The sequence below is a fragment of the Nanorana parkeri genome, unplaced genomic scaffold, assembly GCF_000935625.1.
Source record: "Nanorana parkeri isolate BGI_ZX_2015 unplaced genomic scaffold, ASM93562v1 scaffold203, whole genome shotgun sequence".
NCBI lineage: Eukaryota > Metazoa > Chordata > Amphibia > Anura > Dicroglossidae > Nanorana > Nanorana parkeri.
This window is the reverse complement of record NW_017306471.1, coordinates 1,765,013-1,779,889: the sequence shown is the minus strand read 5'-3', so window position 1 is coordinate 1,779,889 and position 14,877 is coordinate 1,765,013. Positions and strand designations below refer to the sequence as shown.

The 14,877-nt window shown below is 43.0% G+C and overlaps 1 protein-coding gene across 2 annotated transcripts; it reads right to left on the bottom strand.

Moving 5' to 3' along the window:
• Window positions 1-629: 629 nt before the first annotated feature.
• On the bottom strand, window positions 630-10,116 carry RPS14 (ribosomal protein S14). 2 transcript variants are annotated; one of them, XM_018555573.1, is made up of 5 exons: window positions 10,049-10,116; window positions 7,119-7,269; window positions 5,502-5,663; window positions 4,004-4,080; window positions 630-748 (listed from the first exon to the last, which is right to left on the bottom strand). In XM_018555573.1, the coding sequence occupies exons 2-5, from the start codon at window positions 7,265-7,267 to the stop codon at window positions 681-683; spliced, it is 456 nt and encodes a 151-aa protein (XP_018411075.1). In that variant the 5' UTR covers window positions 7,268-7,269; window positions 10,049-10,116; the 3' UTR covers window positions 630-680. The 2 variants fall into 2 exon arrangements, with proteins under 2 accessions (XP_018411075.1, XP_018411076.1); XM_018555574.1 differs by having other exon boundaries at window positions 10,045-10,066.
• Window positions 10,117-14,877: the final 4,761 nt, after the last annotated feature.

Genomic DNA, 14,877 nt, shown 5'->3' with positions numbered 1-14,877 from the left:
GCTTGTGAAAGTTTCAGCTTTAGGTTATTTAAAAAGGACAAGATCACGACTATATAAAAAGGTTGCTGATGAAGATCTTATTTACTCCAAGTTAAAAGGAAGGCAGCTGGCATTTACAGAAATGGTCAAATACAAATAGCATGTTTCCCACATAACAGGTCCACTTTCACATGCTGAAGAATGCTGTCCTCTTCATCCTATGAATCCCAGGTTTCTTTATGACCTCTTACTGGTGTCCACAGAAAAAATATCCACCCTTAGCCTGGGTTCACACCTAGGCGTATTGCAAAAGCGCGTCTGTCGCGCGTTTTTTTTACCGCGATTCGCGGTAAAAAAAAGTCGCGCGATTCCGAAGGCTACTTGGCTGTATTCCAATGGAAAAAGCCCTACAAAACGGCCCAAAGTAGTGCCTGTACCTTTTCAGGCGTGGGCCGTTTTGTAGCGCGTTCAGGACGGGCGGAAATACGGCAAGGTGGGAACGAGTCCATTGACTCCAATGCAATTTATATTTTTGCGCGTTTTGTAGAGCGTTCTTCGAGCGTAGAACTTTTTACAAAACGTTCAGGTGTGAACGAGGGCTTAAGGATACACAGGACTAAGTTTCATTTAAAGAAAAGACTAACACAGGCATCTTTTTGGTCGGATTATTTTATTAACAATTGAAAGACAAAGTTGGAGAACTACAGACGACGACCACGGCGACCACCCTTTCTGCGGGTACTGTCTGAAGGGATAGGGGTCACATCCTCTGAAAAAGGCAAAAACAAAACCACCATTAGAAAAACACTTGCCAACATTTACTGATCAGCATTAAAAACAAACATCCCCATAACAAGCATTTAAAGCCTACTAAATACTTTGGGATGATTAACAAGATATGGAGGAAAACATGATTGTTACCCATAGCAACCAAAACCCATTTCCCATCCTACAAATCACATCAGTGTCTCACTTATATTCCCCAACACAGGTAGTCCTGATAGAGCACACATCAAGTACACCTTATGTTCTCCCCTGTGGAAATTAAAGCCACACTCCAGTCTAAATTATCTTCATTTTAGTTTAGAATAACAGAGCCTCTGTCAGGTTTGGATGCGTTTCCCTTTTGGTCTGATGTCCTTTCATGTCTTGTCCTGGTGTCCCAGACAAAAGTCAGGGGAGTAGATGCCACTGGACGAAGACTGCAACAAAAGCAGACCGATTTTAACTCCTAATCCCTCTCCATTCTACTAAAGTGTAGTGTCTTTACATCCGCATTGCATTTTGTCTTGACACTTACTGTGCAAGTGACTTCATGTCACTTGGGAAAGGATCTGTGGGCAAATCTAACCAATGAGGCCAGGAATAGCAATAAAAACCTTAGAGATACTAGTCTCTTTGCTCTATCCAAATAAAATTGGGAAGGGTGGAGTTACGTTTTAAAGAGGAACGCCAGGAATACAACACGTGCAGTGGGGCTTACCCAGCACTGTAAGGGTTAACCGCTTGTTTTGGTCTAGGGGCCCAAAATAAAAAGGTGACCTGACCCTTGATCCCACTTGGCTGCTAGACCAGCCCCCACAGATTCTTCTAACGGGTCTCTGGCAGTCTAAGGACCACTGAGGCCATCAGGTCAAGTGCAGGTCCAATCATCTGCAGTTGACCCTGGCAGTACAGGGGTAACCCCCCTGCTTGAAACTTTCTACATTCTTTCTTTAAAATAAACAGAAGGCAGAGAGGAAACACTAACATGACTAAGGGTCGAGTGGGACTTGTGTTAAAGCTAATTTGGTCAAATCAGCAGCTTCACTGTTCCTCTCGACCACACCATTGAACATAACAGTGCAAGAGGGGCAAAGGGTTGCAAGGATCCCCATTTCACTGCTTTTGTTTTTCTTAAAGTGTATATAAAACTTAAGTAAAATATATAAATGTACTGCAGTTACGTCTTAAGATGGAGGTTGCATTTGTTTTCAGGTTTTTTTTTTTTACCTGGTAGTCCTGCAAATAACTACCTGTCCTAGGGTGATAACACTGAGTTTACTGTATTAGGGCTGCAACAACTAATCGACATAATCGATTATTGAAAAAGTTGTCAACTTTTTCAATCATCGATTAATCGGCTTCTGATTGGTTGGCCCTGTTTACGGCTCCACACACGCTGCGCGCCGCACCTACTCCCCACCTCAAGTTTGCCGCTGCCAGACCCGCACGCCTCCACGCGCCGCATCTCCTCCCCGCCCGCCCACATCCATGATCGGCACAGGGACGTGGGGAGAAGTAGTAAGGAGGAGCAGGTGTGGGGGGATGACAGCCGCCGAGTAGACAGGTAAGCCTGCACTTTCCCACACATGGTGCTCTATAATGTATTGCTGGGATTTGTATTCCTCTATAGCTGATGGTACATTGCTCTGTATAATATACATAGGAATACAAATCCCAGCAATACATTATACGCTGTATGTATAGTGTACTATTGCTGGAATTTGTTGTACTCCTCTATAGCTGGTGGTATCCTGCATTGCGCTGTATAGAGGACAACAAATCCCAGCAATAACGCATTATACAGTGCAATGCAGAATACCACCAGCTATAGAGGAGCACTACAAATCCCAGCAATAATACATTATACAGTGGTGCAATGCTGAATACCACCAGCTATAGAGGACAACAAAACCCAGCAATACATTATACAGCGCAATGCAGAATACCGCCAGCTATTATGTACTATTGCTGGGATTTGTTGTAGTCCTCTATAGCTGGTGGTATTCTGCATTGTGCTGTATAATGTACTATTGCTGGGATTTGTAGTCCTCTATAGCCGGTGCCATTCTGCATTCATTGCTGTATAATTTTACACTTTATTTCACTATATTGCACACCACACTTTTGTTTTCTTTTTTACTTCCACCGCTCCAAGCTTGCTCCTGTGATGGACTACACTCAATACAAACTAGTAGTCCCATCACTGGAGCCATTTTTTAAAATGTATTTTATTTTTTATCCAATTAACCGATTAATCGAACTCAATAATCGGCTAACTAATCAATTTTGAAAATAATCGTTAGCTGCAGCTCTATACTGTATCAATGGAGGAGCAGCATGGTCACACTAGAGATAGCTGAAAACAATGAACAGTTACAGGTCTCCACAGCTGCCACCCAATACCAGCCAGACCCATTCTCCCCGGTAATCAAGAATGCAACAAAGAAACAGAACTATACAAATATCTTCAGCATAAGATCATAGTTTCTGCTATTTACTGGACAATAAGCACACAATCATAATGCAATAGCTACAAGTCACCCAACAATATCCAAAGCATTACACATCACATCCACACAATATTTAGCATGGCATATCTTTTTTATCATACAATTTACAAAGTGATATAGGGGGACCAGAAGAGAGCCAGGACCGATGTTAAAGTGGACCTTTACCCAGATCTTGAAAATAAACACCTTTAGAAATGTTTAGTAATGACAATCTACAAACACATACGTCTAGATAATTGCCGGCTTTGTATCCTTTGCATGCTGTATATATCTCTCTTTTCCCCACTCTTCTGACTGTGGCCATGTTTACTAAGAGCAGATTACTAGATATTCCTTTACTTCCTGGAACATGTGACTAGGACATGGGACCATACAGAGCATCTCTGGGGAGGAAAATGCCTTTCCCTGAGATCTGATAGGATTCCTCAGAAATGCTCTGCTGATGTAACTTTCCCAAGATACAACACTTGGGCACATTACATCATTTGTGCCAAAATGGACCAGGAAGTGTATAAACTCCACTTTAATAGGAGATCTCAACAGTACTCAAGACACTGAGACAAGCCTACAGCACCTAAAGATTAAAAAATATGAAGTGATAACTTTATAAGTCATTTGGTTACTCGAAGTTTTAAGTTGCTTTGAACTTTATTTCAAAAAGGTACATCTAGCAAGCCTCCAAGATATTCCCACAGTAAATTCAACACTATATTGTACATTTAAGGGCAGAAATAATGGCAGGTTCTTACCAATTCGGCCTATTTTCATGCCAGAACGAGCCAGGGCTCTGAGTGCAGACTGGGCACCAGGGCCAGGGGTCTTGGTCCTGAAAAACATATGAAATGCAAAGTTAAGAAACTGTATTTACGCACAAAACTTCACTAGTACAACTCCTTATGCATAAAGGATCAATACACCAGGCTTTTTTTAACTACAGTCCTCAAGAGTCAATAGCCCATGTTCTCAGGATTGCCCTCTCCCGTCATATTGCACAAGGAATTTAATCATCTCTGATAATGTGTAATTAACACTAGCTGGGAAAATCCTTAAAACATGCCCTGTTGCTTAGAAGAGGGGAACAGTGGTTAATGAACTTGTGACTAAAGATTTCAAACACATGTAAGATCCATTCTGTACAGATGTCGGGCCTGGAGTAACCAGGGTCAAAATAAGTAATGTCCTCCATCAAATACATGCTCCAGTAGAGCAGGCAAGGTCAGGAATACACATCTGAAGTGCATATTGTCATAACTGGTGCAAAACTTTGGAAGTCTGAACATGTCGACATCTTGTGATATTTAAATACCATTTCATTGAAAGGGCAAAATTACAGGATCTTGATTTCTGCAATAATAGAACTTCAATCTCTACATTATATCTAGTCATCACAGGTGTCCACAGCATACATGTCATCTGAATACTCGCCGGTGCTCCTTTGCCTTCCACTGAAAAAAATGCCCAGTACTTTCAAGAATGAAGGAGAATGTGACATCCTCCCATGATGCATTGCTTGGGCTTACTGGTCAATCACTAGACCTGTGCAATGTCACATGGAGGGCTGACATCACCCCACCCTCTAAGTTCCAACAGCGAGTATGTTGTTGGTGGCTGCAACGGAGGAAGCAACAGTGGGAATGGATAGGAAAGGAAACCAGTCGATAAAAATTAAACCGAAAGGACACTTTGCCCTGAAAAGGTGCAACTTTCTTTTAAATTGCCTGTCTGCTGCACTTCCTAGGCCTTAGGCCCCATTCACACCGGGGCGATAGCGTTTCACCACTTTTGTGCGTTTTCTGTTTATATAAAAACGTTTTAAAGCTCATTTTCAGTTGTCTAATGAAAAGCAGTCTTAGCTGCAAAAACACTTAAAAAAAAGTGTGAAAAAGCGCAAAAACGCGCTGATGAGCACGTTTCCATTGAAGTCTATAGAGCAAAACAAGCTGGTAAGCGCCACAAAAGCTCAGACTATTTTAAACAATGGGCATGTTACGAGCAATTCAGCACGTTTGCAGGAATGTACCCCATAGGAATAAATGGGATTTTGATTTGCATGCATTCTCACGACAAAACACCTTGGTGTAAATGGGGCCTTAGTTGCAATTACTTAAACTTCTTTTCCCAGTATTTTCAGTACATCATGAGGATTTAAATTTCATATAGGCCCTTATATAAATCAGAGATCTGACAAACGCAAAACACCCTGATCGGAGCTGCAACCAGCATGACAGTCATTCAGACAGCCCTTACCTGTTTCCTCCGGTGGCACGCAGCTTGATGTGGAGAGCTGTGATGCCAAGCTCCTTGCACCTCTGAGCGACATCTTGAGCAGCCAACATAGCGGCATAGGGAGAGGACTCATCTCTGTCAGCCTTGACCTTCATTCCACCAGTCACACGGCAGATTGTCTCTCTGAAATAGACAAGATCATGAGAAGCTAAATCATTTTAAACATACGCAAGACTTAAGTTGGCCATACAACTTAGAGTTTTCTATTTGAGAAAATCACTCAATTCTCCCATCGACAAGAGCGTAGATGGAGGAATCTCCCCTGCAGGCCCCCAAATAACCCAATGAGTGCAAATTAAAGACTGCAGTCACTGTTCAGTCAAATTTTCTACCTGGCTCCTTAGACAAAAGTGGATTGAATGATACACTTTGTGAGCTGGCAGGGCCACCCACTGAATTGTGGCCGATTCTTTGGGAAAGAGGTGACCAGAGACACCATCAGGATAGGCAGAATTGTTTATTTCTGTATTCATTCTGAAACCCTGGGGCCTATTTATCAAAGTATAAAAACTAGGGATGCACCGATATATCGGCCGAAAATAGCACTTTTGGCGTAATGCCGAAAGTGCCATTTTTCTGCTGATACATCGGCGCATGCCTGCTTTCTTTCCTCCCCGCTGTTTGCTGCTCTGTGTCTCAGCGGGCCTAGCGCTGCGGGACCAGAGCGCTGTGAGCGGCCGGCATCTCCTCCCACACCACTCAGCCTCCTATCACAGTACGGCAGAGCGGTGTGGGGGCGGACAGTGCTGTCACAGGAGGCTGAGCTCTCCTCCCTCCACCGCTCACTCAGCCTTCTGTGACAGCGTGTCAGAGAGGAGAGCGAGGTACAAACGCTCAGCGTTCAGTGATCGCTGAGTGTTTGTAGATAATTGAGGACATGGTATGTGTACTATGGCCTCAATTATGAAAGAATGGGAAGTGATATACATCTCCTCCTGTTCATTCATAGTTGTAGTTATAGTAAACATACCATATCCTCATGTTATGAATGAACAGGAACACTCAGAGGATTCCTGTTCATTGATAACAGGGGCTACAGAAAAAGAGATTGAGGACTCTGTGTCCTCAATCTCTTTTTCTATTTTAAAAAAGGGAAATATTAGGGGTCTGTTTAGATCCCTAATATTTCCCCGAAGCCCCTAAAAGTTAAAAATAAAAATATTTAATGAAAAATGAATAAAAATAAAAAAGTTTAAAAAAATTAAAATGTAAAATAAAAAATTCAGTATCGGTTTCGGCCTGACAATGTTTTTATTTCGGTTTCGTTTAAAATATCCATTTCGGTGCACCTCTAATGAAAACTGTTCCTACGACCCTTGCTAGGCACCCTTCCACTACCAGCGCAGCATAAAACACAATGCCTTTTTTCTTTAATTTTAGATAAAAATGAACTCTTGCTGCAACCCCGTTAGGGTCCCTGTAACATTATATAGTTATGACAGACAGCAATAAAAATGTAAAGAGCCTATCACATCTCTTAGTGCTACCAAAGCAGTTTCATCCCCCCCAAAACTTTCCACAAGTACTGTTCCAGTAATGATCCCCACACAGAACAGAACCAGAAAGCGCGGCACTTACTTGCCAGACAGGTCAGTCACATGCACGAAGGTGTCATTGAAGGAGGCGAAGATATGGCAGACTCCAAACACATTTTCTCCTTCAGCCACTTGTGGCCCCAGGCTGATAACCTGTTCTTCCTTCTTTTCCTTACCCTTACGTGGAGCCATTTCTGAAAAGAAAGCAAATATAAAGAGGGAAATTAAACCCTGGACCTGTCATCTTAATATTTGGATTTGGGTCAGAATGTACTGGCCCCGAGAGCAACTTTGGATACGTGTTGCGACATGTGTGGTTCCATTCACTTTGAATGACACCTAATCATACCTGTGCTTTGGTATATTGGCCATCTTCCTAGCAGCACATACTCTTATGCACCCCACCAGGAGCCAAGAGACTACAGTACATCAAAAACAGGTATACACTGTTCTATTTTTTTAGTTCAACCTGCTGGTTGCTTGAAAAGAACAGATCCCTCCATCAACTTTTACGAGCATTGAACGAGGAATCCCTTGCCGTTTCCATTGTATCCTGACCAAGGCCGCCGGCCGTTGTCAGACTATCCGAATGGAGCCTGCACCTGATTGGCTGCAAGCTTTGTTTGGCCAAGAATTTTCCAACCTGCTCCTTCAATTAACTGATCAGGGGATGCCGGGGCGGAAGGGTGCCGACAGCGGCACCAACGCAGTGAATTTCGTACGCTTCATCTAGTATAGGACTCGCTCCCTTTTTTAATACCATTGTGTTGGCTGCTTGTAATTGATTCAACACTATCAGATGGGGGAGAGTCTCCTCAGCCTTGCAGCCCTCCAACTAAGGCAACTCAGCATTGGCTGAACAGAGCTGCAGGGGAGCAAAAGAAAAAGCAAGCATTGGCTGCTGGGGAGTATTCGAGTGAATGTGTTGCTTTGCCAAGCATTTGGTTTAGAGTTCAGTACAAAGCCTGTATTTTCTCACCTACACAATACTACATTATAAGAATGACACAGAGCAGTGACCCCATGATTAGTACTTCTGCCTTGTAGCTCTAGTCCGCAGTTCCTTTCCCGGCCCGTGTTATCTGCATGGAGACTGCACCATCTACCTGCACATGCATGGGCTTCCTTCCACACCCCAAAGACATGCATGTGCAGGTAGATGGTGCAGTCTATTTGCATTCCCAGAATGCATCATTCCTAATAGAAATTTGAATGAACCGCACGTACGTTAACATGCGCGTAAAATACGCTGCCCGGACACATCTTGGTTCCATTCCGTTTTCGCGCATGTTTACACTACACAAATATACGGCTCCATACGCAGCTATGTGTATGGAGCCATTTATTTGCATATGGTACAATACGCACATACGCGTGTATATCTGTGTCAGTTTGAATGAGGCCTTAGAGCACTGGAGTCTTGGTCACACCAGATTTAAATGATAAAACACTGACATAAAAAAAACTGACTTAAAGAAAAATAGATTGTCATCTTGAAACTCATCTAAACAAGTAAATCTTACACACTTACACAAACTACTAGCAGGTGAGTTACACCATTAATATACAAACACACTGTCAGTATGTAACCATATTTAAAGTAAAAATTCCCCCCAAAAAACAAAACCTGAAAACAGCAACTGCAAATATAAAACAGAACACAAATCATTAACACTTCAGTGCAAGATCCAGAACAGCCTTCATCACGTATACCATGGACACATGCAGGATTCAGGAATCAGTCCCATTTTTTAACCAATTTCAGAAACCAGTAAACAATGTCCTTTCTGCACAACGCAGGTCACCACAGCACACAGAAAGCTGTTTTCCATGTGACCTGTTCACACTGCAAAGCTGGCTGCAGTGGGTGTCAGTGCACTGAGAGAAAATGCAGCATGGCAATGTACAGGACGTCACCTAAACAATTCCACTGCGGTGCATTAACTAAAAGTGTCATTTTGTGACACTTCAATAAAGCTTTTTTAAAAAAGTAAACAGCACTGAAACAGTGCAAAGCACTTCCCCTGTACACGGGAAATACTAGCCCACCCAGGCAAAACACTGCAGGCTAGTGTGAATAGGCCCCAAGCCTCTAAACATATATGTACATTCTTACAGTGCAAACCGGACACTCTGTTGAGGTATTTGTTGCCTACAAAGTCATTTACATGGACATTTCAGAGGAATTTACTGAGGCAAGGTCTCTAAATTGGTACATTTGCCCATATCTACCGATCAGTGGCTATCTCATTCTCACGATCCTAAAAGCTGATTGGCTGCACTGCAGTTGAGACAAAACTTGCTTTGGAAACCTTGTATTCCCCTCCATCATATATGTCCATCATGTGCCCACACACACCATGTGTTATTCAGCTTATTTTCCAACTTTATTACTAAAGCTCAGTCTACAGCTGATGTCAGATCTAAAGTGACACCGAATACATGACCCCAGGAACTACTGATAAAGATACACACTTTCCTAGTCAGTGATGAGGATTACTAGGAATATCTAACTGAATCAGAACAGCTGAGCTGACCCATTTCCCTATACACGTATCATGTAGAGATGGTATGTTCTGTAGAGATGAAAGTGTACATCCTGTAGCTGCTCTATACTAAGCAGAGCCATAGGTCCAGGACATCCATTTCAATTCTACCCAGGACAGTAGGCCCATTTCTCAGTCATAACACTGTAAATAGCTCCCACTCACAGAGCCAGCAGAGGAGAATGATGCACGGTCATATTTCAGTACAGGCGCTCGGCCTGGCCTAGTCCGCTCCATCCTCCGGGACGAAGCTGTAATAGGCCGGGCCCCATACCAGGCAAACAGCTTAACTACAGCCTCTCCTCGGCACAATACCCCCTGGTATACATAGAGGAGATCTCCCCCTATCACCAGCACCGGGTCACGGCCGATATCGCCCGGCCACAACATAGGATTCATGAGGATTATAGGGACAGGCCGCACTTACTGCTACGTCTTCTCGTGGAGCCGCTACAGGAAAGGAAGGAACCGAGTCAGCGGGGGCAAAGGTCACTCCCTCCACCGGAAGTGCTCGGGAAATCCTTGTGTGTTTGTCCTCCTAATAACGAATGCGTCTCGTGTTTCTTTTATTAAGAATACATAATAGTGAATCAATCAGGAGCATTGACTGTTTGTGTAGTGTGTAGATTGGATTATTAAAGTGTTAGCGAGGATTTCGAAAGTTTGCCAGTAACCAAGATGGCGGAAGGAGAGCAGGGCTATTGATACCTGTACGTGCCCAAAGCCTGGCAGCTCTGTATCAGAGACTGTGCATGTAAAATTAAATGCAGTACAAATACATCTCTATGAGTACTGTGGGTAGGGTTGCCACCTTTTCTTTCAGCGAAACCCGAACACTCTAGCGACGCATAGGGGAGAATGAGTTGCGGCTTATTCATATCTAAATAGCGCCACCCATTCATATGTAAATATCACCGTCAAGACTATTTTCAGTGGGGGGGGCAGTAGCCCCTATATTAATTTTGGTTGCCCCTATCTGCCTGACATCATGTGTCTGGGTCTCAGCTGCCATGAAACCCGGACACAGCATTCAAAACCCGGACTGTCCGGGTGAATCCTGTACAGGTGGCAACCCTAACTGTGGGTGGTTGGGAATATTGGGGGCAGCAATTAATAAAAAGTGTCTGAGACAAGTTCTACCTCAACTTGCCCATAGCAACCAATACGTTTTTTGATTTATTCCACACAGGCTAGAAAATTTCAAAGCTGATTGCTGCGCTGAAGTGTCTAAAACTCTTTTTATTAATTTAGTTGGAAACACTTTTTTGTCAATTCCCTCATTCTGTCTATTATTAAATTTCTTCATTGTTGTCCTGCAATACCTACCGTATAAACATAAATAAGCCTAATAAACATCTGTGCACATGATGGCATATGTTTTCACAATTGTTCTTGTGCATTCATATGTGTGTGAAATGTGTCTGTTTCCATCATATGGGAAGGACTCACCTAGGCATCAACGTTTTTGTGCATATTTATGTGCATTTTCACCTAGTGCTTTTCAGTGTCTTTTGCGCGTTTGTGTGCATGTCTTGCCGTACATACATTAAGGCTCTATTCACACCTAGGCGACACCTATTAAGTGCATCTTTTTTTGAAGCGTTTTTGCGCATAAATTAAGTTGTGCATTTTATGAGCAGATTTTGGCACATTCAAGCGGTTTTAAGCGTTTTCTATTAAGTCTATGGTACAAAATGCGATAAAATATGCCCCAAGGTAGCTCATGTACTATTTTGAGCGACAGGTGTATTTCTGCTTGTGACAAAACTCACAGGTGTGACCAGGGCCATAGAAATGAATGGGATTCCTTAAGGTGCCCATACACTGCTCTTTTCTCGTACGAGAATCACGGGAAATCCTGCGATCGTACGAGAATTGAACAGTGTGAACGAAGACGTGCGACCTTTTCTACTGTACGGTCGCATGTCTTTTGTCTAAGGAGCATGTTAGAAAACCAGCCGAGAATCGTACGATTTTCGGCTGGTTTGAACGGTGCTCGGGAGACAAATGCCGAACGGGCCGGTGTGCGCACGCGCACACTGCCCGTTCAGCATTGCGGTCATCGGAAGCCCGCCCCCTCAGGGGGGCGGGCTTGCGATGATCGAGAGTGCGATCTGCCTGTCCAAAATGGGCAGATCGTACGTTTTTAAAATCACTTTACAACCATCGCAAGACTAAGGTCTTGCGATGGTTGTACAGTGTATGGCCACCTTTAGGTGGAGCGTTTTGTCACACTGAATCAGCTGCAACCGTCGTACGGTTCCAGGCGTTTCCGATTAAGTCTATGGTGACAAAATGCGCTGTAAACAGCAAAGTAAAAGAAGCTCATGTTCTTTTTTGAGTTTCAGACGTTTTACAGCTTGAGATAAAAACGCGCAGGTGTGAACAGGGGCCATAAGAATGAATGGGATTTTTTTTGCGCATTTTGTCGCACATAGTTCAAGCTGAATACATAGCAGTAGCACACAATTGCCAAGAAGCAATATGGATAGGCCAGCTTTTAATGGACATGGGTATAGACATGTCAAACTGCATCCCAATCTTTCAAGATAACCAGGGATGTATAAAGCTGACACAATCAGAAAGGGACAACCCTAGAGCCAAGCACATGGATGTGAAGTATCATTTGCTTTGGGACACTCAAGAGCAAGCTATTATCGACATGCAGTATTGTTTATCAGAAGAAATGACTGCAGACACACTCACCAAGCCATTACCAACGAATCGTCACAGTTTCCTTCAAGAGAAGCTAAACGTAATATAGCAACGCATATGCTGTTGAGAAGGGGTGTTGGAAATACACCAGCATATACTGTAACTATGTCTTTTGAGCACTAGATGGTGGAGGGGAATACATCAGTAAGGAAGTGGAATCATATCTGTAGAAACAGAGTATAGTACACCAGACCACCACACTATACACTCCAGAACAAAATGGTGTAGCAGAACGGAAAAATCACACTTATAGAAATGGCCGGATGCATGTTGTCAGACACCAACCTATCTAAGAAGTACTGGGGAGAAGCCGTCATGACTGCAACATACCTACAAAACAGACTACCGCGTGTCAACTGCGGTGTTACATGACGGCTCTAACTATTGGAAAGAATATATTTTACTCTACAAAATACCTCTCCTTTAAACCCAATAAATGGGTAACAGCCTAAAGTTTTTTATAACCTTTGTTGTGGGTTTACTTTATAATTGAGGTATATTGTTATGGTACGTTGGGTATTAATGGGGTGTACAATCCAAAATCACTTTTCCTTGAATGCGCATGATGGCAGAGACTCTTTATGAATGCAACAGAATTAAGGACAATATGTATCATGTATCACTTCCCCCTCCCTTTTAGATTGTAAGCCCTCAGGGACAGGGCCCTCCTTACCATCTTGTCTTGAATTGTATTGTGTATGTAATGTCTTCCATATATTGTAAAGCGCTGTGCAAACTCTTGGCGCTATATAAATCCTGTATAATAATAATACGTATTGTAATAGAAGAAGTGAGACATCAGGGTGCCCAGGAACTGAGCTGGGAACAATGACTGGGCAATTTTCCCTCCGAACCCACTTTTCAGAGGACTGATGCCCCAGTTGGAACACTTGGAGATGAATTACCAAATAAACTGAGGAAATTGGTAGTTTGAGGTGGCAAAAACATATACCAGAGGCAGAAACTCTCAAATGAGTAGAATATGAAAATGCATATAGATCAGTACATAATACTCTTCCACAAGGGAGGATTTTGCACTTTATCTAGCTGAACAGAACATCTGAGGTCATTTTATTTGCCTTCAATTCCAGTCTCATTAACCCCAGGCTCTGTCATCAACTTTCTAATATAGCCATGGTAAAATCAATACTGTCATTATAAAGCTATGCAAACCGCAGTGAATATATTCCACCTTGGATTCTGTGCTCTGCCAATGACTTCCTTTAAATATAGGCTGAACTTTCTTTCCCCTTTGCTTGCATCAAAAGGAGAACTCTAGGCAAAAAAAAAAATTCAGTCAACAATATGTAAATGAATAACGAAAGACCCCGAATTGTTTATTTTAGACAGAGTAAGGGAAAGCTAGAACCCCTGTCAGATTTTTATTTCTGTCTATGGTGCTGTTGGAACGCTCACCAGAATTCCTGTCTGGCTAAACTGCAGCAAGCAGGAGAGGAAGCAAAGGCAAGTATCTCTAACAGAGTCTTGAATGGCAGTAAAACCCCCACAGGATTCTAATCCTTCCGCACTCAGATCTGTCAAGACCTTTATATATAATCTGTTAACAATTTCATTGCTCTTTTTTAAGCCAGCCACCCAAATTTGTTTGGTACCAGTGCCCACCCCATTTTAATATTATTGAACCTTAGGGGGGAGCCATGCTATGCCTACAGTCTCATCAGGGTCCTTAGGTTCCCATGCCTTGTGAAGATTCCAGTGCAGGAGAGGTGAGTCTGCAAACGAGGATGCATTCAGGTAAAGTGGACCTAGCATCAGATTTATTCTTTCATGTTAAACCCCTATACATATCTTTTTTCTTCACATATTGCTGGTCTTGTGACATCCATCCTGTCTGCATTCAGGTACGGACACCCGGATCCGCAGGGATGTGCAGTTCAGGTGTGCGTATGAAAGCGAATGGCCGAGTCCTCCCATAGATAAGAACAACCTGCTTCACACAGCACCTCACCTGTTCCTCCCGAGAACGGCCCGATACGGGCGTGCATGCCGCACGGACATGTACGACCCGAGTTAGCACAGAGTGAATGAGGCCTTAATGATAAAAGGTAAAGCTTTTTTTATAGAAAATTATGCTTCTGTTGTACATTGTGACATGTCAATAAGTGTTATTGAAAGGTATGTTTTATGAAGGCTTTGTGCCTGTGTGGTGTGGGTAGGCTTCAGGTAGGTTACTGCTCTCTGCTCCAAAAACTAACCACGTCCATCTATTGCGCTCACAGTCAACATATATTTGCCCACCTTGCCCTGACCATTAGCTACTATGACACATTGATGTGCCATGCACATGATCTAATTTTGATTCATGTGTGTAAATGGTTAAAGAGACCCTATCGCCGAGCCATTTATTTAAACAACACTCTTTCCATAAGGTTATATATGCATCTTATTTACCTTTTAAAACCTTCCTTATGTGGACATTAAAAAGGCTTGAGACTGCTGGTGGATGTTGCCATCTTGGATGGGATGTCAGCAGCCCCAGCAGACTTAAGCCCATGACACACTGCAGGCAAAGCCGTGCAG

Excerpts from the sequence above, each read along its gene's own strand:
- RPS14 (XM_018555573.1), bottom strand. The coding sequence starts at position 7,267 with ATGGCTCCACGTAAGGGTAAGGAAAAGAAGGAAGAACAGGTTATCAGC. Across the intron at positions 5,664-7,118 it reads GTGACTGACCTGTCTGGCAA|AGAGACAATCTGCCGTGTGA; the intron begins GTAAGTGCCGCG and ends TGTCTATTTCAG. Across the intron at positions 749-4,003 it reads CATGAAAATAGGCCGAATTG|AGGATGTGACCCCTATCCCT; the intron begins GTAAGAACCTGC and ends TGCCTTTTTCAG.